The sequence below is a fragment of the Oncorhynchus clarkii genome, chromosome 8, assembly GCF_045791955.1.
Source record: "Oncorhynchus clarkii lewisi isolate Uvic-CL-2024 chromosome 8, UVic_Ocla_1.0, whole genome shotgun sequence".
NCBI lineage: Eukaryota > Metazoa > Chordata > Actinopteri > Salmoniformes > Salmonidae > Oncorhynchus > Oncorhynchus clarkii.
Window position 1 is genome coordinate 41,108,533 of NC_092154.1, and position 27,376 is coordinate 41,135,908.

At 41.7% G+C, this 27,376-nt stretch overlaps 1 protein-coding gene and 1 pseudogene across 1 annotated transcript; one reads left to right on the forward strand and one right to left on the reverse strand.

Annotated features, from left to right (window-relative positions):
• The first annotated feature begins 350 nt into the window (after positions 1–350).
• On the forward strand, positions 351–20,406 carry LOC139415389 (probable methyltransferase-like protein 24). The gene is made up of 3 exons (XM_071163501.1): positions 351–432; positions 9,918–10,143; positions 19,733–20,406. The coding sequence occupies exons 1-3, from the start codon at positions 428–430 to the stop codon at positions 20,048–20,050; spliced, it is 549 nt and encodes a 182-aa protein (XP_071019602.1). The 5' UTR covers positions 351–427; the 3' UTR covers positions 20,051–20,406.
• A 398-nt stretch (positions 20,407–20,804) lies between these two features.
• Positions 20,805–27,376, reverse strand: part of LOC139415450 (pre-mRNA-processing factor 17-like) — a 35,017-nt pseudogene continuing 28,445 nt past the window's right edge.

Below are 27,376 nucleotides of genomic sequence, written 5' to 3' on the forward strand. Positions count from 1 at the left end.
TGGGGGAATATGTGATCTGACAGGGGCAAGGGGTAACTATGGTATACACTATACAGTATGTGATGTTGATGATGATTATTACAATTAAAATGATAACAATGGCGATGATAATAACGATCAAATCTAATTTTAATTGTCACATGCTTCATAAACAACAGGCGTATACTAACAGTGAAATGCTTTCTTAATCTTCCCAACAATGCAGAAATATATAATAATAATACTTTTTTTAAATGATATTTTAGGGGAGAAGTTTACTGATGACCCCTGTGTCTCTCCTACAGGTGTCTTGTGCCCCCCCCCTTCCCCAGAGGGCCCCTTGGCACTAGAAGGTCAGGAAGGGCCAAAGGGGCCCTGGGCAGTGTGTCTGGACAGCAGGTACAGCCTGGCACAACGGATACACACCAAACACTGCCGGGTCTACTCTATGGGGTGAGTATATATATATACACACACACACACACACACACACACACACACACACACACACACACACACACACACACACAGTCTTGTATAACTAACCTTGTGGGGAAACACAATTCATTCCCATTCAAAATGCCTAACCCCTAACCCTTACCCTAAACCTTTACCTCAATACCTAACCTTAGCTCCTAAACCTAACCTTAAACCTAATTATAACCCTAACACTAATTCTAACCCAAACCCCCGTAGAAATAGCATTTGACCTTGTGGGGACTAACAAAATGTCCCCAGTTAGTCAAATTTTGTTTGCTTACTATTCTTTTGGGACTTCTGGTCCCCACAAGTAAAGTTAAACACGTACACACACACAGAAACAGAAACAGCCTGGCCCAACACATCACTAGGGCGGCAGGCAGCCTAGTGGTTAGAGCTTTGGAGTAGTAACCGAAAGGTTGCTAGATTGAATCCCCGAGCTGACAAGGTAAAATAATGTTGTTCTGCCCCTGAACAAGGCAGTTAACCCACTGTTCCCTGGTAGGCCGTCATTGTAAATAAGAGTTTGTTCTTAACTGACTTGCCTAGTTAAATAAAGGTTAAATAAATAAAAAATATCTAATAATTGAAATCATATCTCTGTGTCATGTAATCTGGATGCTATTTTGCAGAGTATAAATGGATTTGACCTTCCAGGAGAAGATGTGCCCTTGCTGTATACCCAGGGCTGAGCTGGGCTTGGCAGTGGTGGGATGTAGGTTTGAAGAGATTAAGCCCCTGGATGGCCTATTATTTTGTGCTGGCAGCAGCAGGGTAGGCAGTCGGTGGACTCTGAGAAGGAGCGAAGAGGTTAGAGGGGCAGGAACAGGAATGAGGGGGTGGGAAAGCAGGTTTAGGGATTAACCCTGTTTACACCAATGTCAACTGGTTTTGAGAAACAGATTTCCTATTGATGACTGATAAGCACATACACATACACTCCAATTTCTCCTCACTTTTCACAATGTTACTTATAGTATTGCTCTCTCAGGTCAAAGTACGCCATACAAGTCCCCACACACACTTCAGCTGTCTGTATCGATCTAATGATCTGGGGGTTGGTTTTCTCTGCCACATTAGTTTGATGGGCTGTTGTGATAGCAGAGCTAGATAAACAGGAGTATATCCCCATTGTCATCACTCACACCAACTCTACAACACAGTGGGCGGGGGGGGGGGGGGAGACATCATTAAGCACCATGGTTTTTCCTGACTACCTGATCAGGGAATAATACATCTATAACTCGGGCCCAGAGCTGTGTGAAAGCCGGATTGTTCCTTTGATCGTGGTTGTTCACGTAATCTTTGACACGGCACATATATAACTACTGGGATCTGGCATTTTGCAACACGCGGTTAGAAAAAGCATGCGACAAGCGACGCTCCGGACATCATTGATGACGTATTTCTGAAAAAGTGATGCCCAGTGATGCACACTGCTCTGAAGTTAGCTGCTCAGCGATTTAGACGCATGCCTCGGCGCTCTGGTCTCAAACAAAACATCCCTAGAGTGAGGGTGTAACTAGGCCGTCAAAAGGAAATGCCTTTATGATATACTGTAATGTATTGTCGTAAAGAGTTTAATTTGATATATTCACTTCGACACTCACTTGGTGAAGGCTCCAGGACTGAAAGCCGTTGGACACAACAACCATGCCTTTGTCGCTAGCAAATACATTCATGGTAGGTAACTATAATTCACTCGAAAGGCAAAAGGAAATATGCAAACCTCTCACCTCTCCGGATTAAAACAGAATTATGATAAGTGCACCATATTCCGTATTTGATCACAAAAAAAATACAACTTTTACCTTACTGTGTAGTTTACAAATTAAATGGTCCCAACGGTAAAGTGCATATACTCGGTATTCATATCCCGAAATAAATCAAATATCTCATTACAATACATTTTAATAGAAAGTTACCATGGAAAGAACAACACCTGTCTATTTGTGGAGAAATCACTCTGATTCATTATTTAGTCATATCCCAGATTACCTATTTACTTATGGCCCTGCCTAACCTAACGACTTGTTTTCTAAATTACATGAGCAAAAAATATTCCACTTTATTTGGAATGGCAAGCCAGTGTGGACCCGTCGTTCAGGGCAGGTGGGGCAGAGCCCTGTTTTGAGCCCCACCTTATTATTTTTGTTGTTGCCTGTTTTGCATTTATTTTGGAATTAATACGTGTCACATGTCAGTTTGCAAACAATGTATAAAAAATTATCGAATAAAGCTGCATACAAACATGGTCTCTAAAATGCAGGTGTTACAGCCTAGCTCAATGCTTTCTGTGGAGGTGGGGCGTCCAGCGGAAAATACGGAGCATAGGGGTTGGTAATGTTCTCTAGTTGCGCTGTGATTGGCTCAGTGGTCTGTCACTCATGGGGACACTACATCACCTCAAAATCTACGGGGAGAGCTTGAAAATTCTAGCCCCTTGGGTGCCGCCATAGAGTTATATTACAGCTGCCCATCCAAGAAGGCCCAAGGTCATTGGCCACAGGTAAAATGACATCAAATACGATATATCTACTGTAGCTTTGATTGGACTGATCATGTCAACATCATACTTTCAAAATCTTAGCTAGCAAGCTAGCAGTCATCATCATGAATCATGACAACAATCTACTGGCAAACCCTTTTCAATCCTTGTCATAAGAAGAGAAATTATGAAGAAAATTATAGATAAAATGTGAGGTGCTCATCGGCCATTGGACATAAATATTACACAACAAGTTGGAAATCGCAAATTCAACAATGGGTGGTTTGGAAGGAATCAGTGGCTAACTGCTATTCAGTGGATTGGGTGTGTGGTCCAAGTCTGGGTTTAAGGGTCTCTTTTCAAAGCTTTAAAGGATAAACATTCAACTATGGCCATGCTGTCAATCCAGCATGACTTCTGGGGGAAGATGGGTGACACCTGGAGGGGTGTGGAGACAATAACAAGGACAGGTGAAACCGATCAGGTTGTGACACACACATCTACTACGTTTTCAGTTAAATACCATGATAAGATTTAGTTTAGTCACCAATACATCAGGTAATGATAGGCTCACCATTAAGTAATTTTAACTACCATTTATTCCAATAGCAAATACAAGATAACCACATTTCAAAAGTGTTATTTTTGAAGAGCTGAATGGAAAGAATAGTAGATGTGTCATGCCCTAACCTTAGTTCCTTTTTTATGTCTCTATTTTGGTTTGGTCGGGGCGTGAGTTGGGGTGGGCATTCTATGTTGTTGTTCTATGTTTTCTTTTCTATGTGTTTGGCCTAGTATGGTTCCCAATCAGAGGCAGCTGTCTATCGTTGTCTCTGATTGAGAACCATACTTAGGTTAGCTTTTCCCCCCTGGTGTTTGTGGGTAGTTGTTTCCTGTTTTGTGTTTTCACCTTTCAGGACTGTTTCGATTTTCATTTCTTACATTCACTTTGTTATTTTGTATTTTTCATGTTCGGTTATAATAAAATATCATGGACACTTACCACACTGCGTTTTGGTCCAATCCTTCCTACTCCTCATCCGATGAAGACGAAGATCGTTACAAGATGGTAAATATCATTTACCAGAGTATTTCACAAAAACTTCACACAATTTTTCTTACTAATAATTTGTATCCAATGGCAGGTTATGAGCATGTTGAGAAATATGTCAGTCTTACAGTTATTTATACAGTACATACGTAGGACAAATCATCAGAAATTGGGGTATTGCAAAAAATTATCACCTTTTCTACATGATTTGTCAACTAATAAGGTATTGCATGTCTCTCTGCTTGAAATTCATCAGCTTGCAGTGTATCAATGAAATTCAGATAATGAGATGGAATATATTGTTATACAACCAAGGTATTTCAACAGTGCATTGTACACTACACTACACAATTCTAAATGGTAGCACATAAAGTGATTCTTTCAACTTTATCCTATTGAAGCACACTGGCTGATGGAGAATGATGATGTAGAATTTACAGCCACATGCATATGCGATTTGGTTTTACCTTCCAACAAATTGATGTCAAATTAATACAGTTACGAAGTAAAAATATAGAATTTTACAGTGCTCAGCAGTTATCAAACTATATACTGTATGTTCAGTTTCTTATCACTTGATGCAATTTTTAACAGTTTGACATTTTCACAACTCTTAGTACATAACTCAAAACAGTTAATCAAAAAGGCAGCTGTTTCAAAACTCTAAGCACATTTTCAATTGACTAAGTAAATTCAGCAAAAAAAGAAACATCCTCTCACTGTCAACTGCGTTAATTTTCAGCAAACTAAACATGTGTAAATATTTGTATAAATATAAGATTCAAATACTGAGACATAAACTGAACAACTTCCACAGACATGTGACTAACAGAAATGGAATAATGTGTCCCTGAACAAAGGGGGGTCAAAATCAAAAGTAACAGTCAGTATCTGGTGTGGCCAAGTACTGCAGTGCATTTCTTCCTCATGGACTGCACCAGATTTGCCAGTTCTTGCTGTGAGATGTTACCCCATTCTTCCACCAAGGCACCTGCAAGTTCCCGGACATTTCTGGGGGGAATGGCCCTAGCCCTAGCCCTCACCCTCCGATCCAACAGGTCCCAGACGTGCTCATTGAGATCCGGGCTCTTCGCTGGTCATGGCAGAACACTGACATTCCTGTCTTGCAGGAAATCACGCACAGAACGAGCAGATTGCCTGCAATGACAACAAGCTCAGTCCGATGATGCAGTGACACACCGCCCCAGACCATGACGGATCCTCCACCTCCAAATCAATCCCACTCCAGAGTACAGGCCTCGGTGTAACGTTCATTCATTAAACAATGAACGCAAATCCGACCTTCACCCCTGGTGAGACAAAACCGCGACTAGTCAGTGAAGAGCACTTTTTGCCAGTCCGGTCTGGTCCAGTGACGGTGGGTTTGTGCCCATAGGCAATGTTGTTGCCGGTGATGTCTGGGCAGGCCTACAAGCCCTCAGTCCAGCCTCTCTCAGCCTATTGCGGACAGTCTGAGCACTGATTGAGGGATTGTGCGTTCCTGGTGTAACTTGTGCAGTTGTTGTTGCCATCCTGTACCTGTCCCGCAGGTGTGATGTTCGGTTATACCGATCCTGTGCAGGTGTCGTTACACGTGGTCTGCCACTGCGAGGACGATCAGCTGTCCTTCCTGTCTCCCTGTAGCATTGTCTGAGGCATCTCACAGTACGGGTATTGCAATTTATTGCCCTGGCCACATCTGCAGTCCCCATGCCTCCTTGCAGCATGCCGAAGGCAAGTTCATGCAGATGAGCAGGGACCCATGACATCTTTCTTTTGGTGTTTTTCAGAGTCCTTAGAAAGGTCTCTTTAGTGTCCTAAGTTTTCATAACTGTGACCTTAATTGCCTACCGTCTGTAAGCTGTTAGTGTCTTAACGACGTTCCACAGGTGCATGTTCATTAATTGTTTATGGTTCATTGAACAAGCATGGGAAACAGTGTTTAAACCCTTTATCTTTGAATAATCTTTGAATTATCTTTGAAAGACAGGGTCCTGAAAAAGGGACGTTTATTTTTTTGCTGAGTTTATAACACACAAAATCAAAGACACTTTTTCACTAAACTTGTGTTTAATCGAAAAATCCATGTCTCACATTGCAATAAATGTTAATATACTGCGGTGTAAAGTACTTAGGTAAAAATACTTTAAAGTACTGCTTATTTTTTTTTTTTTTATATATTTTTTTTTAACTCTGTTTATTAAGTTTTGAACATACACACATACAGCCAAGACAAAGCAATATAAATAATATACTCAACTAGAAAAAAAATACAAATAAAAATACAAATAAAAAAATAGCTTTAAAGATACCATACTTTAGACAAGTTAAACACACCGGGCAGAAGGCTACAAAGGTTAAAGGGCAATCTTTACTTTATACTTTATTATTTAACTTTTTTTTTTTTACTTTAACTTCACTACATTCCTAAAGAAAATAATGTACTTTTTACTCCATACATTTTCCCTGACACCAAAAGTATTTGTTACATTTTGAATGCTTAGCAGCACAGGAAAATGGTCCAGTTCACCTACTTATCAAGAGAACATCCCTGGTCATCCCTACTGCCTCTGATCTGGCAGACTCACTAAACACGAATGCTTAGATTGTAAATGATGTCTGAGTGTTGTAGTGGTCCGCTGGCAATCCATACATTTGCTTAATATAAGGAATTACATTTTTTTTTAAAAGCCAAATACTTTCAGACATTTACTCAAATAGCATTTTACTGGGTGACTTTCACTTTTTTAAAGTAATTTTCTATTAAGGTATGTTTACTTTTACTGAAGTATGACAATTGGGTACTTTTTCCACCACTGTTCACATAAAGTACAGTAATTGAATTTCACAATGCAATGCCCACATTCCTTTTGATATGATTCTCTTATCTTTTGTTAAAATAAATTGTATTATTACTTAATCCGACTGCTCTTAATTGATGATTGATTAAAAGTTTAGTAACGCTATAGATTTGACATGTAAACTGTTTTGTCTAGTAGAGATTTTGAGAAGTCCATAATGAAAATGTATGTATGTAAAGTAGAAACATAAAAAGTATGATATATACTTACTCGAATGTACTACTATGATGTTGACTATTATGTAACAAATCGAATCAAAGTGTATTGGTCGCGTACACAGAGAAGCAGATGTTAAAGCAGGTGCAGCAAAATGCTTGTGTTTCTAGCTCCTACAGTGCAGTAAATCAACACCAATACAATGCATTACAATACCTATATGCAAATAATCCAGTCCAAAACAAGAAAGAAATGCATCCTATATTTACTGAGTACTGTAATACTGTAATATACTGTATGCCATTTGACCTGAGCTACATACAGGACCACTACAATACATAAATACAATACTGTAAAATACAATACACGATTGCAATACAGGTGGAAGATGTCTGATTGCCATCCCCATGAGCGTGCCACCCGCCTTCAGGCCATGGATGAGGCATGCATTGATTTCAATCCAGACCTACAGTACCAGTCAAAAGTTTGGATCATTCAAGGGTTTTTCTTTATTTTTACTATTTTCCACATTGTAGAATGATAGAGAAGACATCAAAACTAGGAAATAACACATATGGAATCATGTAGTAACCAACAAAGTGTTAAACAAATGAACATATATTGTATATTTGAGATTCTTCAAAGTAGCCACCCTTTGCCTTGATGACAGCTTTGCACATTTTTGAATGAGTACTGTATGTCAGGCTTGGATTCGCCATGCCAAAGGGTGGCATGGACAATGTAATTTCGATGAGAACCAATGGCCAAATGGTCAAGACAGGATTGATGCAAACTAGTGACTGCTAAACATCGTTTCTTTCATTTCTTTAATTTGATTACATTGTGAAAGATGTCTTCAATGATCACACCTTTGATCACACATGGGAAAGAAATGATGGAAATGTGATGTTCAGTCAATTTTAATGGGTAGCGCAAGTGTATGGCCTAATGTGAAAACAGTGAAATGTACTGTAATTTACAGTACTATACCACAAAGGGCAATTTTGAAACATGTATCCATAGAGATTCTATTAAATTACTAAAAGGGGATATGACATAAACCCTCGAAGTTTCAGAATGGGGTGAAAATGGCAGCCATATTGGTCGAGGAGAAATACAAACCAGTCTAATTGGAATAAATGACAGTAGAGGCATAATCCTGATTTTACTTATGCAGGAACATAAAACAAAGGCATGTGATATATCAGAAATGGAAATATTGTGAATAGAATTATTCAACTTCCGCCGGAGTCGGTCCCTCTCCTTGTTCGAGCAGCGTTGGGCGGTCGACGTCACCGGCCTTCTAGCCATCGCCGATCCACTTTTCATTTTCCATTTGTTTTGTCTTTGTTTTCTACACACCTGGTTTCAATTCCCCCATTACATGTTCATTATTTAACCCTCTGGTTTCCCCCATGTTGGTGTGCGTGTTTGTTCTATTGATCAGGCTGTTACTGACGGCTGGTATTTTTTGCCAGGTTTTGTTATTACGCCTGTTTATTTTGTGGTACCGGTATTGTTCCCGCACTATAGTATTGTGTTTATACTGGTGCTTTCTTGTATTAAATACCTTGTCCACGCATCTCAGTTCTCCTGCGCCTGACTCCTTTCACCAGTTACCCACAGCCTTGACAATTGTCATAAAATCATAAATACCGGTTTTAAAAAAATATCTGTATAAATAGCCTCAAAAACATATGTGAACACACCATGAGTGTCTCAATTTTTGTTTTCTTGGAAAGCTGAGAGTGCTGTTATATGATACAATATCAGTACTTGTTGCATTTACAACTTGTCTGTTCTATCATCTACTGAATTCAACCGGTGTATGGCTGTGGATTGACTGCATTGTTTGAACGGAATGTTGGCATATGCAAGGGACAAACAGCAACGTTCTGTACATTACCTTGGAAATAACAGATTATGCAGCTGGACGAGAGTAATGTGCAGAACGGAGGCATTTGTCCCGCTTATATACCACAGTTGCACTTCCCACATCCTCTCGTGTAAAACAGCAAGCACTGTCATCTGAAGTATCATTTCACTAAAACGGTAGCAAGGCATGAGACACTCTCCTGGTAGGGCCTGCTTTGATACCATTAGTGGTTGTGTTAACTGAATCATTTAGCAGAGAGGGTAACCGAGATGTCTGGAGCATTCCCTTCCTCTGTCTTCCCTTCCCTCTCTCATCTCATCCCTGCATCTCCCTCCTAAACGCATGGCTGTCTATGAGGGAACAGAGTAGCTCATCCGTGAGAAATTAACTTTGAGAGATACTCCCTGAGCTGCAATTACTGTGTAGAGATACAGCAAGCCACATCGCAAACACACAGCTACAGATACAGACTGAGAGAGAAAGTGAGGTCTGTCTGCCTGCATAGATTTACAAACAAGGAGCATTCAGTGAAAGAGGAAAAGAGTGGGAAGAGAAGAAAAGGTGAACAGAGAAAATGAGAGGGGGAAAAGAGAGAGAGAGAAAGAAAGAGAGGGGGGAGTGAAACATGAGCCTTTGTCAGTCTTGAAAACAGGCAACCCACTGGGCACACACTGGTTGAATCAACATTGTTTCCACGTCATATCAATGAAATCACGTTGAACCATCTTGGAATAGCCGTTAAATTGACGTCTGTGTGCAGTGGGAAGAAGAAATAAAATATTTTCCTGCTCATATCCTCCCATACTTTTAGCCTTACATTGAATTATTCATTGAGCTGCTGAAGTGAGCAGTTATTTTCAGCTTCAGCAGCTATACAAACTATTCCCCAAAAGTCCTTATACAATATACAATACATAATTATATCTGCATCCATCCATCCACTCATCCATCCATAAAATATGATTTATATAACCTCTCTCTCCCTCTCCACCTTTTTTTTTTTTTTTATCTCCCTCCCTCCCATAGGTTGGGTGTGGAGGATAAAACCCTGGAGCGCTCTCTGGCCAGGGTGGGCTGTGAGGTACACTGTTTTGACCCTAGCCTAAAGCAGGCCCACCTGCAGGAGTCAGACATGTGTCTCCATCGTCTCTCCGTAGACTGGAGGGACCCCAACCCAGCCATCCCCGCCCAGAGACAGCACGGCAACACCAAGAAACTGGCCACCATCCTCAACGATTTTGGACACAGACAGGTCAGGGTGCACATAGATAGGAGAAGGGTGTAAACGGTGAGGTGTGAATGAAGTGACAAATGGGCAAATGTGTCCTGAATCAAATATAAGGAATAAGTCAAACATGGGCTTATATTGTGAGAGTATATGTACTATACATAATACAGTGACAACTTACTCCACAAACCAACGTCCTACACAGTGCACAATATGCAGTACCTGTCGTTTATGGCATACCCATGACCAATACAAACAATACATGCAAAAGACACTATAAAAGTCACCATAAACACAAACCAGATATCCTTATCTTCCTCACTTCGGCCGAAAAAGGCTACACGAAAATGCATATTTTCTCTCCCTATGAGCTGGAAGAATTCACTTCATTACCACATAAAGCTGCAGGTTGACTGCAGCAGCAGTTCCTCTCTACACCTCCTTATCATTCATTCCTCCAGTGTCTCCTCTTGCCCTGGAGGGCAGAAAACTCAGAGGAAGATAGATTCTCAGCCGGGTTGGGCCTCTGTCTCCCTCCAGCAGGGGGTATTTTCTCATTTTTTCGTCCACCAAGCAAGGAGTTTTTGTATAGAGGTCAATGAAAGAGTCCATATTTTGTCAACAAAAAAATGAATGGCTTATTTGCCCACGTGAGGTTTATTTTATATAATGGAAGTTTTGTAATGTTTACGTTGTTGAGAAAAAACACTTTATATCGGAGTTGTCTCGAGATGGCTATGAATATTCATGGAATGAGGCTAGTAAGCATAGCATCTCTCTCCATTGAATACATGCGTTTGACGTCAACAACCCTGATTGAATATAAAAAAAAGGAATACAACAATGAGATGTATCCACCAATCCAAAGACGGGATAGGCGGGAGCTAGACAGCCCGATGTGCCGCTTTGTGGATAATGACTCCCATTGTTAGGGTGGAGAGTATCTTGTCAGTATATCCATAATCTTTGCTTATAGTTATGGCTTTCCTCCTTTAAATATTATCATTCAGAATATTAACTCACTGGAGTCCACCAGAGGGGGAGCTCTGTGTTCTGCCTTATCAGATATGGATCTGCATACAAGGTCAATGACATCCACACACAAACACACACACTCATGCACGCTTGCAAACACACGTGGGCCTGCACACAACAGCACATCATCGGTTTTCTATCGCTCATTTGCACTTCATGTCAATGATATCATGTCAACGTGTGGGACTGTGGGTCAATTAACCTTGTCGGGAGTGGGCGCCCTGATTCTAGTTTGTGAGCTAGGCAGGCTACTGCCTGGGAAGGTCTCCCACTCAGAAGTACGAGATGGGGAGGGATGCGGGGTAGGTTGACCTCAGGTCTCCCCACTGGAAGCCTGAGGTAGGGGGAGCGGGAGAATCTATCAAATAGCGCACCTCTAACTTCATACAGTACTAATGCAATTAGTACAATCAGTCACACTACGAAATGCTACCAAATAAACCACAATTCATTCATAATACTGTGAATATATAGTTTCACAGACATATTGTTGCATTTTTTGGTTGACAGTGTTGGGGGATGGGTACTGTAGTCTTGACTCTTGGTTGACAGTGTTGTGGGATGGGTAGTGTAGTCTTGACTCTTGTTTGACAGTGTTGTGGGATGGGTAGTGTAGTCTTGACTCTTGGTTGACAGTGTTGTGGGATGGGTAGTGTAGTCTTGACTCTTGGTTGACAGTGTTGGGGGATGGGTACTGTAGTCTTGACTCTTGGTTGACAGTGTTGGGGGATGGGTAGTGTAGTCTTGACTCTTGGTTGACAGTGTTGGGGGATGGGTAGTGTAGTCTTGACTCTTGGCTGACAGTGTTGGGGGATGGGTACTGTAGTCTTGACTCTTGGTTGACAGTGGTGGGGGATGGGTACTATAGTCTTGACTCTTGGTTGACAGTGTTGGGGGATGGGTAATGCATTGATGCTGGAGTGCCTATTTGTCTTTGTTACTTCTTTTTGATATTTATGAGTCTTATTTTTGTATATATTTTTATAGTTTTAAATGTTATGATTATTTATTTGTGTTGTTCCAAATGTCTGAATAAAAATTACAGGTAGTGCAGAAGGGGAGGTTCGCCCAGGAAGCCATACAAGCTAGAACCGCCACCGTTAATTAGTACACATTTTTTACCAGGCTCTTGAGCAGAATGCCTGGAAGCCACGCACGGGTGCCTAGCATTAGCGAGTCCATGCTTAGAGGCATCAGCCATTAATTCCTTTTTCTGGAGCGTGTGTGCATGTGTTTGAGATAAGGACAGACCCGATCCCTGTACCTGCTTTAGATGCAAAGCGACACACACGTCTCCATAATGGGCTTTTAACGTGAGTACACAGCATGCTTAAGGAACAACTGTCTGCCTTTCTTCTCCCTGACTTTTTTCTTTCTTCCAGCTTTGCGTCAGAAGAACAGCACAGGGAACTGATGAGTCGCTTCTAAAGATCAAAATATGCATTCATTTGTGTTCTTTATCGTTGATTACACAGCTCATAAATGAGTCATATGCCACTCTGGTCAGCATCAGAGCCTGTCTCCATGGGGATTAACACCACTTCAACAGTCCTTCAGATCTCATGCAAATTGATTTGCTTTCACCTAATTAAGTGATAATACTAGAGAAGCCGGTGTAGACAGAATAACAACAGTAGCTGCATTTGTTTAAGCTGTTTTCTAGTGACATTTAACAATGAGCTAATGAGGCACAATGTCGCTTGGCATAGAAAATGTCCTCTCTCGTTAGGAAACTGTTGTCCAGAGGAGCTAGCCAACAACACAGCTAACAAAATAACTTATAACAAACTAGCTGCACTTCGTTTCGTTTGACCTTTTTTCAATTTACATTTCTTTGTACAGTTGAAGTCGGAAGTTTACATACACCTTAGCCAAATACATTTAAACTCAGTTTTTCACAATTCCTGACATTTAATCCTAGTTAAAATGCCCTGTTTTAGGTCAGTTAGGATCATCACTTTATTTTAAGAATGTGAAATGTCAGAATAATAGTAGAGAGAGTGATTTTTTTCAGCTTTTATTTATTTCATCACATTCCCAGTGGGTCAGAAGTTTACATACACTCAATTAGTATTTGGTAACATTGCCTTTAAATTTTTAAACTTGGGTCAAACTTTTCACGTAGCCTTCCACAAACTTCCCACAATAAGTTGGGTGAATTTTGGCCCCTTCCTCCTGACAGAGCTGGTGTAATTGAGTCAGGTTTGTAGGCCTCCTTGCTCGCACACGCTTTTTCAGTTCTGCCCACAAATTTTCTATAGGATTGAGGTCAGGGCTTTGTGATGGCACTCCAATACCTTGATTTTTTTGTCCTCAAGCCATTTTGCCACAACTTTGGAAGTGTGCTTGGGGTCATTGTCCATTTGGAAGACCAGATGTCTTGAGATGTTGCTTCAATATATCCATATCATTTTTCCTCCTCATGATGCCATCCATTTTGTGAAGTGCACCAGTCCCTCCTGCAGCAAAGCACCCCCACAACATGATGCTGCCACCCCCGTGCTTCACGGTTGGGATGGTGTTTTTCGGCGTGCAAGCCTCCCCCTTTTTCCTCCAAACATAACGATGGTCATTATGGCCAAACAGTTCTATTTTTGTTTAATAAGACCAGAGGACACTTCTCCAGAAAGTACGATCTTTGTACCCATGTGCAGTTACAAACCATAGTCTGGCTTTTTTATGGCAGTTTTGGAGCAGTGGCTTCTTTCTTGCTGAGCGACCTTTCAGGTTATGTCGATATAGGACTCGTTATACTGTGGATATAGATACTTTTGTACATGTTTCCTCCAGCATCTTCACAAGGTCCTATGCTGTTGTCCTGGGATTGATTTGCACTTTTCGCACCAAAGTACGTTCTAGGAGACATAACGCGTCTCCTTCCTGAGCGGTATGATGGCTGCGTGATTCCATGGTGTTTATACTTGCGTACTCCCATTGTGTTTATACTTGCGTACTATTGACTCAAATTATGTCAATTAGCCTATCAGAAGCTTCTAGAAATTTTCTAGAATTTCCCAAGCTGTTTAAAGGCACAGTCAACTTAGTGTATGTAAACTTCTGACCCACTGGAATTGTGATACAGTGAATTATAAGTGAAATAATGTGTCTGTAAACAATTGTTGGAAAAATGACTTGTCATTGTGTCATGCACAAAGTAGATGTCCTAACCGACTTGCCAACACTATAGTTTGTTAACAAGAATTTGTGGAGAGGTTGAAAAACGAGTTTTAATGACTCCAACCTAAGTGTATGTAAACTTTCGACTTCAACTGTAGGTATTCCTCTTGTCCAGATGGGATAGGGCAGTGTGATGGTGATTGCATCGTCTGTGGACCTATTGGGGCAGTAAGCAAATTGGAGTGGGTCTAGTGTTACAGATAGGGTGGAGGTGACATGATCCTTGACTAGTCTCTCAAAGCACTTCATGATGACAGAAGTGAGTGCTACGGTGCTACGGGGCGATAGTCATTTGGTTCAGTTACTTTTGCTTTCTTGGTAACAGGAACAATGGTGGCCATCTTGAAGCATGTGGGGACAGCAGACTGGGATAGGGAGAGATTGAATATGTCCGTAAACACTCCAGTCAGCTGGTCCGAGCATACTCTATGGACGCGGCTAGGGATGACGTCTGGGCAGGCATCCTTGCGAGGGTTTTACTCTGCCTAACCGACTTGTCAAAACTATTGTTAGTTAACAAGACATTTGTGGAGTGATTGAAAAACAAGTTTTAATGAATCCAACCTAAGTGTATGTAAACTTCCAACTTCAACTGTATATATCCATAAAAATGATGCCAGCTGATTCATGATTTCGACTGGCTGAGAAACGCTGCCTGCCTCTCTCTCTCGTCCCGATCCCTATGCGTTCATTACTATGGGACAGTTGGAGATCGAATTTGAATATTGAAACAATGTTGCAAATGTCGCAGAGACAGACATTAAGGTTTTTACAAATCTCCTCTGTTGAATGTTTGTCTAAAAGAAATATGAGATGCTTTTTATAGTGGAGATCAAGTTTATAACTTCCCTGCCTGAGCTGATGAGACAGTGGATTGCGGTGTCAGATGGAACAGAGTAAATAGGCATTTTAATATCAGATTTAGAAGGTGGTAACTTGTGGAATAGACACCGACTAGAATGCGCTTTTAACCAATCAGCATTCAGGATTAGACCCACTCGTTGTATAATAGTCAATAGAACAACAAACAGAGACACTGTGACAACCAGGTCACTTCCTAATGTCTCACATCCACACTGTCACTAAAGGGACACAGCAGGCAACATGACTTCCATTGTATCTCCTCCACAGCACAGGCCTTTCCTCACCTGGTTAGTTAGTTATCATGCGGTTGTTGGGGACCGGTCAGTTGTGACCAGCGGTGGGGAACAATTTGGGACCAGTTGGGACCAGTAACTCCAGGGAGGTTTGGAAACAGAACAGTTCCTGTACCAGTTACTGAGGGACGCTCTGAGCGGCTGAATTTAACCTCTCTCTCTCTCCCTCCTGGTCCCATTGATGTTTAATTATACGTCTGCTCAGTAAGATAAACGTCTGAAACAGGCGTCTCCAGAGACTCTCCCCGCACCTCACGTCCACTAATTAACGAACACAAAATACTTCAGTCTCTTTTTTGATACAATCAAAAAAATCACGCAGGCCAAACTTGTTATCTTGTGTTAGTCACCCCAACGGCTTTAAACCATTCTACCAACAAATATTTGCATCCCTAATCTGAAAGCAGCTTTATGGACAGACATTTTGATCAACAATTACTCATCGTCATGGAGACATCAAAGTCCCCCCTGGCTGGGGGTGAACACAAACTGTGACTGCTGCTGTTTAATGACTTGAGGGGCTTTCATTTCAGCGGAAGGCCGACTCAACTTGAATATTCTCTGCAGTTAGGGAAATAGCTTCAGGTGTGTGACCCAAAGGTAAAAGGCACCACCATACCTCAGGCTCAGAGTAGGTGATAGCCATTTTTGCCCCATATACTGCTCTGCAACTCCAGAGCAGTATCTCCTGACAAGAGAACAGGATAAAACAATTGTTTACATAGCTTCTAGCCTTGCTTGTCAGGCTTTATAGCAAAAAACCTATATTGTTAAAGGCACACAGGTAGGAACAAGACAAGGCGACTGATGACCTTGGGAGAAGGCAAACTCAGGCAGAGCCTCTCTGAAGGACTAAATAACAGCTCCTTCCATCTCACACTCCATCGGCACCACTGAACCTCCCTCCCCTCAGTAGACCACAATTTAGGTCAAATCACCAAGCACACACCCTCCCCAAATCCATCAGTTATTGCCCTTCTTCCAATCCTCCCTGTCAAAGTAGTTCCTGTCCGCATATCTCTATTCCTCTCTCACTCTGACACACACTCCTCCCAGCTCCAGGCATGGTACGTTTAGTGCCTCTAATTCTGCACAGCGGAGCAGTCGGAGAACTCTTCAGAGCTATGCCACCATATGGAGATGTTCACGCAAAACTGGCAACTTCCCATATACAGGGGAAGCGAAGAGCAGATGTACTGCTGGCGGTGTGGGTTTAGGGACTTTGAGAGGGATATGTGTGTGTGAAGTCCTTAGGTTTTGCCTGGTATGCCAGGTGATGGTACAACAGGGAGAAGACAGCTGTCAAATAGAATGAAGTTATTGAAAGTAGGGCTACTCAGTAGTACACACCCTGAGAAAAGCATATCTTGTGTAGAACCATTATGGGATTTGTAACACCTTCATATGGCCTTTTTTCTTGTTGGGATCGACGAAATGTCCCCAAATGTTCCTTGTTTTACTATCCTTGTGAGGTCTTCTTTCCCGACAAGGATAGTAAAACCAAAAACACACACACCATGTCGCAGGGACGGGGGGTCGTGGGTCATAACATCTCTGTTGGTTAGGGCAGTTCTCATTGTATGAAGTGTCTGATCAGTTAAGAAATATTTATTTGCCTTGGGGAGGGATGGTATCTATTGGGAGACCCAGAGACAGAGTGAGCAATATGTCAGAGAGCCAGCCAGGTTCAGTTGTTAATTTTACTGTAGCCCTTAGAATAAGTGTTGTTCTGTTGAGACAGGTCAGAAACTCATCACGTACACTGTAACAGTGTGCTGAAAGACAGATCATAGAGATATGATTGGTGTGTGAGGAGTTTGGGTCAACTATTTGACAAATATCATCGGCTGCATTGCAAGTTGCCAATGTTGATGTCACCAGTGCCATGTTGGCAATCGGCCAATGAGGGGGTAGTAAAGTACATGGGGGAAGGAGGAGAGAATGAATTGGTTAATTAAAATGTCAAAAGCAAAGATATGAAAGCGCTTTCACTAATAAGGCTTTTAAAAAGTATGGGTCAAGGAGGTAACCTGACATCAAAAACATTCTAACACATTTAAATGGAAGCCCAATGCCTAATAGATGTGCTTTGAAAGTAGGCCATGCATATGATGACTCAGTAAGACTATATCTTGAGGCCCTTGTTAAAATGAATGCATTTTCCTCCCCATCTCATCGTATAGCACATAAATCCCCCCACACCCCCTCATATTCTCCTCGTCCTCAACTCAGACCGATACAGTACATCTCTTTTTCAACCTCTCAATCTTTGCATCAACTTCCACTCACCTCCATCAAGAGTACTTTTCCACTCTCTCCATGTTATCTCTAGTTACTGATTGCTAGATATCATCATGATTGACTTTTTCTCTCTGGGATCTCAATTGCACCCTGCTCGTGTACTCTCTCCTCATCTCCTTATCAAAACCTGTGGAACATCCAGGTGCACAATATGTGTGTCTATTGTTAGATTAACTAAGATGAAGATCAGATCAAATTCGATGACCAATTTATGCAGAAATCCAGGTAATTCCAAAGGGTTCACATACTTTTCTTGCCGCCGTATATAAACCCTGTATTGCTGATGCTACAGTATGTATTGGCCATTGAAAGGCTTTGAAGCCACCGGCCGGCTATATTGGCACTCCCCAGTAGGAGCAGTCCTCCATAGACGGGTTAGTTATTTACCAGCAAAACCTACGCGTGCACAACTATGGGACAAAACAGAAGGGGCTGCCTTCGATTGTTGAGAACATCTAAAATATATTTAGTCTCCAAATGTTTATTGAAAACATATACATTAGCACAATGAGCACTTGTTGTCTATCAAATGCATGGTTACAGTTGTTGGTTAGCTAGTGAAGTTTTGCCATATAGACATGACATGAGTCAAAATACCTCACAAGACATATCATTAACAAGATACAACGAGCTGAAACGAGCCACCTACGATTCCCCACAAGGCAGCTTCTTGTCATTATTGCTAGCTATCTGACTGTTCATAATCATAACGCCACACGGCCTTCTGACCAGTGGTGTGAAGTACTTAAGTAAAAATACTTAAAATTAATACTTAAGTAGTTTTTTGGGGGGTATCTGTAGTTTACTTTACTATTTATATTTTGGACAACTTTTAGTTTTTATTTCATTCCATTCCTAAAGAAAATAGTGTACTTTTCCTTCAATACATTTTCCCTGACACTCAAACGTACCCGTTACATTTAAAATGCTTAGCAGGACAGAAAAATGGTCCAAGTCACACACTTATCAACATCCCTGGCATCCCAAATACATTTTAGCAATTACATTTACTTTTGATAAGTATATTTAAAACCAAATACTTTTAGACTTTTATTTGATTAGTATTTTACCGGGTGACTAACTTTTACTTGAGTAATTTTATATTAAGGTATCTTTACGTTTACTCAGGTATGACTATTGGGTACTTTTTCCACCACTGCTTTTGCCTCACCAATGCGCACGCATCATTTTTGTGACGTTGTCAGCCAACCCATCTATAAGATGGTCCGTGTGTTGTTGTGAGTCTGGATGGCCAGCTAACTAGCAACAATGACAAGAAGCTGCCATGTGGGGAATCGTAGGTGGCTCATTTCAGCTATTTTTTATCTTATGCTTGATACCATGTCTTATTTTGAGGTGTTTTGACTGATGTTACATATATGCTAATATGTCTCAAATTAGTTAGCTAGCTAACCAACAACTGTATCAATGTATTTTAGAAACGACAAGTGTTGATTGTGCAAATTTATCTATGCTTTCAGTAAACTAAATATAGTTTACATGTTGTCAACAATCTAATGCAACCCTGTCTGTTTTGCCCCATATTTGGGCACAAATCGGTTTTGATACTAAACAACCAACCTGTCTATAGGAATGAATGGAATTCTACAGTATTTCACTTAAATGTTTCAAGGACAAAGTTACATGCATTAAAGTAATTTTGTTGTGGTGGGGACAGTAACATTATTAATATGTTTAGCTCACATAATATAATTTAAAGGTATGCAATAAGGTGTCTGTAATATAAGAAATGTGGCAAAAACAAATCAATTTCTATAACTTCCAAAACATTTTTACAATGGTAGGGTAGTGCCAAGATGGAGGTGCAGTGGCTTCAAAACACAGCCCCCCCCCCCCCATCAGACATCTAGTGTAAATAAATAATTGACACAAGGAGTATGCAATTCAAATCTTCCCCCTCTTTTCCCCGCTCTCTGTTCCAGGTGGATGTTCTGAAGGTAGACATGGAGAGTGCAGAGTGGAAGATTCTGGAGAACCTGGTTCTAGAAGGGGTTCTGAGCTCAGTGGGTCAGTTACTACTAGAAGTCCACCTCCACTGGGCAGGGTTTGAGGTGGATGGGGACGACCCATCCGTGGTGCGCTATTGGTTCAGCCTGCTGAAGGAGCTGGAGCGAGCTCACTTCCGCCTCTTCCGTTACCACAACGACCCAGCCAAACCCCGCCTTTTCCTGCACAGGAACTTTCTGAACGCCAGCAGTGCCTATACACTGGGCTGGGTCAACAATGAGTGGAGGCCTTGAAAGCACTGACTGACGGACGGACAGGCCTCTGGCCAATGAGAAGGGGAGACTGTGAAATGTAGTCCAGCTACGATGGGAAAGAAGGAGTCGTCAATCCCATGGGATGTTTGCCTTTGGATTTTTAGTGAGCTCCAAAAGTATTGGGACAGTGATAATTGTGTTGCTGTTTTGGCTTTTGTAATATGTCAGCAATTTTGATTTGAAAAGATACAATGACTGAGCTTAAAGTGCAGACTGTAAGGTGTAATTCACTTGTGTATTAAAGTAGTAAAAGTTAGCGGTATAGAGGTATGATATTTGTGTTTCTGTAACTTTCTCACTCATCATTAGTCACGATTCATTCAGGACTATCCATAATCATGGTGGCATCCACATTAATATAGAAGTGTTAGGAAACATATATTCTTATTTACAATAAAAGTACTTCAAAATGACACCATATATTACTTACCATGAATTTCTATTGGGTATAAAATAATCTTAAACACAACCAAAACAAACAGCAAATGCATCCAACATGTTTGTAAAGTCACAAGCTTGATGTAACCATTGCATGCTAGGAATGTGGTGTCAATAACTAAACTTTATATATATTTATTTGATTTTTTTTCTCCCCAATTGGTAGTTACAGTCTTGTCCCATCGCTGCAACTCCCGTACGGACTCAGAATGGGCGTGCATCTCAAAACCCCGCCAAGCTGCACTGCTTCTTGACACAATGCTCGCTTAACCCGGGAAGCCAGCCGCACCAATGTGTCGATGGAAACAATGTACACCTGGCGACCATGTCAGCAAGCATTGCACCTGGTCCGCCACAGGAGTCGCTAGGCCAACCCGGCCGGCCAAACACTCCCCTAACCCGCACGATGCTGGGTAAATTGTGCGCCGCCTCATGGGTCTCCTGGTTGCTGCTGGCTGAGACACTGAAATGTCTTCCATTTCCTAATAATTGCTCCCACAGTTGATTTCTTCAAACCAAGCTGCTTACCTATTGCAGATTGTCTTCCCAGCCTGGTGCAGGTCTACAATTTTGTTTCTGGTGTCCTTTAACAGCTCTTTGGTCTTGGCCATAGTGGAGTTTGGAGTGTGACTGTTTGAGGTTGTGGACAGGTGTCTTTTATACTGATAACAAGTTCAAACAGGTGCCATTAATAGTGGAGGACAGAGGAGCCTCTTAAAGAAGAAGTTACAGGTCTGTGAGAGCCAGAAATCTTGCTTGTTTGTAGGTGACCAAATACTTACTTTCCACCATAATTTGCAAATAAATTCATTATTCATTATCATTATTCACAGACTAATTTTGTCTGTCATAGTTGAAGTGTACCTATGTTGAAAATTACAGGCCTCTCATCTTTTTAAGTGGGAGAACTTGCACAATTGGTGGCTGACTAAATACTTTTTTGCCCCACTGTATGTCACTGTCCCAATACTTTTACGGAGGTTTATGGAAAGTTTTGTGAGCTCTACTCCTCCTATCAAGCTCCTATCATTTCAACAATGTTGAATCGCCACTCCCTGTTCCCTTCCCTGATATGACCTTAGACATTGTGAGGTAATTGCCTCTTGTGGCCTTGAGGTCCGTCCATCGGTCAGAGCTGCTTCAAAGTGGCTGTGTTCTGTCTGGCTGGAGGTCATGGCCTTATCTGGGCTTGGACCTGAGCCAAACCGTCCCAAACAGAGACCGAGATATCCACTCTCTCCTGGAGAATTCTTCTCAAAGGCACAGGCAAGGCCACAGCCCAAACTATACTGAAGAAAAATATAAATGCAACATTTTTTTTTTTTTTACTGTGTTACAGAAGTAAACCAGTCAATTGAAATAAATATATTAGGCCCTAATCTATGGATTTCACATGACTGAGCAGGGGTGCAGCCATGGGTGGGCATAGGACCACCCACTTGGTAGCCAGGCCCAGCCAATCAGAATTAGTTTTTCCCCACAAAAGGGTTTTATTAGACAGAAAAACTCCTCAGCAGATTCCTCAGGTGAAGGTCATGGGCTGGCGTGGCCACACTAGGTCTGCGGTTACGCCGCCGGTTGGACATACTGCCAAAATCTCTAAAACGACATTGGAGGCTTATGGTTGTGAAATTAACATTCAACTCTCTGGCAACAGCTAGGGTGGACATTCCTGTAGTCTGCATGCCAATTGCTCCCTCAAAACTTGAGACGTCTGTGGCAATGTGCTGTGTGACAAACCAGCACATTTTAGAGTGGGCTTTTACTGTCCCGAGCACAAGGTACACCTGTGTAATGAGCATGCTCTTTAATCAGCTTCTTTATATGCCACACCTGCCACGTGGATGGATTATCTTGGCAAAGGAGAAATGCTCACTAACAGGGATGTAAACAAATTTGAGCACAACATTTGAGAGAAATAAGCTTTTTGAGCATATGGAAAATTTCTGCTCTTTTATTTCAGCTCCAGGATAGTGTGTTTATATTTTTGTTCATTACAATAGCCTCAAATTGTCCTCAGGATCTTCTGCAGAAAAGGGTAAATGAAGCGGGGGGCATTGCTGTCAGACAGGCTGAGCACGCCTCATTTAGCCCAATGATTAGCATCTGTAGGAGGCAGAGAAGGCGAGACTATGCCACCTGAAGAGAGACAGACCGTCTTCGCAGAGACTGACCCTGCCTGGGTTACAACAGACTGGCACTGTATCTAGGTTACAGCTGGAGGGAACTCAAGAACGTGAAGAATCACCTCACTCAAGTCTTATGTCAGTCAATACACATGACACGATACATGACATAGTGTTTGAAAAGACTACAAGGTATGTCAACTTGTAGTGAGACTGGAGTTTGACCAAGCAAATATTGAATCTGGATTATTCTAAAGGCAATCCCAAAGATGATGAAATCTGTGCGTGTGTATGTATTTTAGCTGAACTGCAGCTTTAAAATGAGCAGTTTCTTGAGGGAACGGTACGGAGTCGCTCCCTCCTTAGAATTGAAATAATAGAACATTTCAATCCAGACGCCACAACGACTCCAGCTGTTTTCCCCAATCACTCTCTGCAGCTGTACAACTACTTTGTCAACAAATATTACAAAATGGCAGACAAGGTTCAGGCTGACATATTACAAATGAAAACATTCAGAAAAATGAATACCCCTCATCTTTTGATGTGGTTATAAAGACACGAGGAAATAGCAACTTGGCAACACTTGTCTTTTCAGGGAGGGGTTTGTGTGGATTTAATGGTGAGAAGGGAACTGTCACTAAAGAGAGAGGATCCTAATAAACTTCATGGAAAATCTGACCTTCAAAGCCAAATGACAGAAGTATGAAAACAACTTGACCAAGGACAAGTGCTTTCTTGACAGGCAAAATGTTAACCTAAATTCAAAAAGATACATTTAAAAAAAAAAATGAGACATATTTTACAGTATTGTGTGGATGATACTGATATCACCGATTAAAAATGAAACTAAAAAAGGGTGTAAACCCTCTAAATACAACTAATACACTGTGGGTGAGTATGTGTGAATCATTATCTCTGTATGTACAGTTGAAGTTGGCAGTTTACATAAACTGAGTTTAAGTGTTTCACAATTCCTGACATTTAATCATAGTAAAAATTCCCTGTCTTAGGTCAGTTAGGATCACCACAATTTTAAGAAATGTCAAATGTCAAAAATATAGTAGAGAGAATGATTTATTTCAGCTTTTCTTTCATCACATTCCCAGTGGGTCAGAAGTTTACATACACTCAATTAGTATTTGGTAGCATTGCCTTTAAATTGTTTAATTTGGGTCAAACATTTTGGGTAGCCTTCCACAAGCTTCCCACAATAAGTTGGGTGAATTTTGTCCCATTCCTCCTGACAGAGCTGGTGTAACTAAATCAGGTTTATGATCCTCTTTGCTCGCACACACCTTTTCAGTTCGGCTCACAAATGTTCGATAGATTGAGGTCAGGGCTTTGTGATGGCCACTCCAATACCTTGACTTTGTTGTCCTTAAGCAATTTTGCCACAACTTTGGAAGTGTGCTTGGGGTCATTGTCCATTTGGAAGACCCATTTGTGACCAAGCTTTAACTTCCTGACATCATTTCCTCCCTCATGATGCCATCTATTTTGTGAAGTGCACCAGTCTCTCCTGCAGCAAAGCACCCCCACAACATGATGCTGCCACCCCCGCGCTTCACGGTTGGGATGGTGTTTTTCGGCTTGCAAGCCTCCCCCTTTTCCCTTCAAACATAACGATGGTCATCATGGCCAAACAGTTCTATTTTTGCCAAAAAAACATTTCTCAAAAACATACAATCTTTGTCCCCATGTGCAGTTACAAACCGTAGTCTGGCTTTTCTATGGTGGTTTTGGAGCAGTGGCTTCTTCCTTGCTGAGCGACCTTTCAGGTTATGTCGATATAGGACTCGTTTTACTGTGGATAAAGATACTTTTGTACCTGATTCCTCCAGCATATTCACAAGGTCCTATGCTGTTGTTCTGGGATTGATTTGCACTTTTCGCACCAAGGTACATTCATCTCTAAGAGACAGAACACGTCTCCTTCCTGAGCGGTATGATGGCTGCGTGGTCCCATGGTGTTTATACTTACGTACTATTGTTTGCACACATGAACGTGGTACCTTCAGGCATTTGGAAATTGCTCCCAAGGATGAATCATACTTGGCTGATTTCTTTTGACTTTCCCATGATGTCAAGCAAAGAGGCAATGAGTTTGAAGGTAGGCCATAAAATACGTCCACAGGTACACCCCCAATTGACTCAAATTATGTCAATTAGCCTATCAGAAGCTTCTAAAGCCATGACACTTTCTGGAACTTTTCAAGCTGTTTACATACACTAAGTTGACTGTGCTTTTAAACTTCGGCCCCAGTGGAATTGTAATACAGTGAATTATAAGCGAAATAATCTGCTTGTAAACAATTGTTGGAAAAATTACTTGTGTCATGCACAAAGTAGATGTCTTAACCGACTTGCCAAAACTATAGTTTGTTAACAAGACATTTGTGGAGTGGTTGAAAAACAAGTTAATGACTCCAACCTAAGTCTATGTAAACTTCCAACTTCAAATGTATACAGCTGTTTGTCAACATCACCAGTTCAAAGTTCAATCCACCAGTGTCCCCTCTTCAGATGGTGTAGAAATATACACTGAGTTAAAACAGGACTGGATACCAGCTGCCATTAAATTATGAGAGGGAGTCCCTCTGCACCCCCACGTTTCTAGTCCCAGAGTTTGATCTGTCCGTCCCAGCCACAGGTGATGACCTTGGAGGTCTCATGCGGATGCCACAGGGCGCTGATGCACACCTTGTCGTGGGCCTTGATCCGGTGATAGAGCTTGGTGGTCTTCCAGTCCCAGATATTAAGCTTCCCATCCGCATCGCCAGACACCACATAGCTACAAGAGCGAGAGGGATGAAGAGAGAAAGGGAGAGAAGGGAGGAGAGAGAGAGGTTAGGCACCCTGCTAAAAATGTATCCTGTTCCATTTCACCTAAGCGGTTGTGTGAATTTGGGTTTCTGCTCGAAGGGGGTGGGGGGTACTTGCTGTTTCCATGGTTACTAAGAGAAGTGAAGATACCTGCTGATAAGGGTGAGCGATGGGGCACGGGGAAGGGTAGGGTCAACACGGGAAGGGTGAGGGGGTTCTTAATTGGGGTTTGTGCTAAAATGAGGTAGGTGGCTTGGTTAGCTCTCTCCTGGAGGGGTGTATATTAGGCACTAAGTACAGGATATCCTCAGAAACACTGACTGAAGGACTCGTTTTGGAGGGAAGTAGAGGTGAGTCTACAGATCTGTGTTTCTGGATAAACACAATATTACCTGCTTGGGGCTTCTCTCTATCTCTTCCTGAAGTTTGTAACATTCCACCCTTCAAAATCCTTTGCTAACAAAAATACATGGGTTGTTTCCAGGTACATTACAAAAAAAGGTAAGCAAAAAATTCTCTATTAGAAAACATGCTCGTACCATTGCTGTGTTACCTCTCCCACTTAGACAAAGACCAGGTGAACTGAGATGGAAGCTCCGCTGCTAGTCCGTAGGAAACTGTGCAGTATTTTAGATTTAAAAAAAAAATGTATTATTTATTACATTGTTAGCCCAGAAAACCTTAAGTGTTATTACATACAACCAGGAAGAACTATTGGATATCAGAGAGACTTCAACGACCAGGAATAAGACTTTCCCAAAGCGGATCCTTTGTTTGCACCTCGCAGGGCATTTGAAATGATTCCAGAGGCCGAAACAATGCCACCGTTGGGACAGGGTGCAGGAGCGGTCTTCTAGTGAGGTTTCGGATGGACGCACACCACCCACCGCTCCCGAGTATATTACTCACTAATGTCCAGTCCTTAGTTAACATAGACGACAAAATCTGGGCAAGAGTTGCTTTCCAAAAGACATACCTGGGATTGTAACATACTCTGTTTCACAGAAACATGGTTAGCTGGGGAGTCCATACAGCCAATGGGATTTTCAGTGTATTGCGCCGATAGGAATAAACATCTCTCCGGTAAGAAGGGCGGGGGTGTATGTTTCATGATTAACGACTAACGCGTAATTGTAACAACATACAGGAACTCAAGTCATTTTGTTCACCTGACCTAGAATTCCTCACAATAAAATGCCGACCGCATTCTCCCCCAAGAGAAATCGCCACGGTTATCGTCACAGCCGTGTATATCCCCCTGCAAGCGGATACCAAGATGACCATCAAGGAACTTCACTGGACTTCATGCAAACTGGAAACCATATATCCTGAGGCTGCATTTATTGTAGCTGGGGATTTTACCAAAGCTAATTTGAGAACAAGGCTACCTACATTCTATAGAGCATATTGATTTCTGTACACGAGCGTGTCAATTACTACTCTAACTTCAGCGATGCATACATGGCCCTCCCCTGCCCTCCTTTTGGCAAATCAGACTAGGACTCCATTTTGTTGTTCCCCTCCTACAGGCAGAAACTAAAAACAGGAAGCGCCGTGCTTAGGTCTATCCAACACTGTTCTGACCAATCGGATTCCACGCTTCAAGATTGCTTCGATCACGTAGACTGTGATATGTTCCAGGTAGCCTCAGATAATAACATTGTCATATATGCTGAGTCGGTGAGCGAGTTTCTAAGGAAGTGTATAGGAGATTTTGTACCCACTGACTATTAAAACCTTCCCTAACCAGAAACCATGGATTGGTGGTGGCAGCATTCTTGCAGAACTGAAAGCACGTACCACCACATTTAACCATGGCAAGGCGACCGAATACAAACATTGCAGTTATTTCATTCGTAAGGCAATCAAACAAGCAATTCAGTCGCAATTCAACGGCTCAGACACAAGACATATG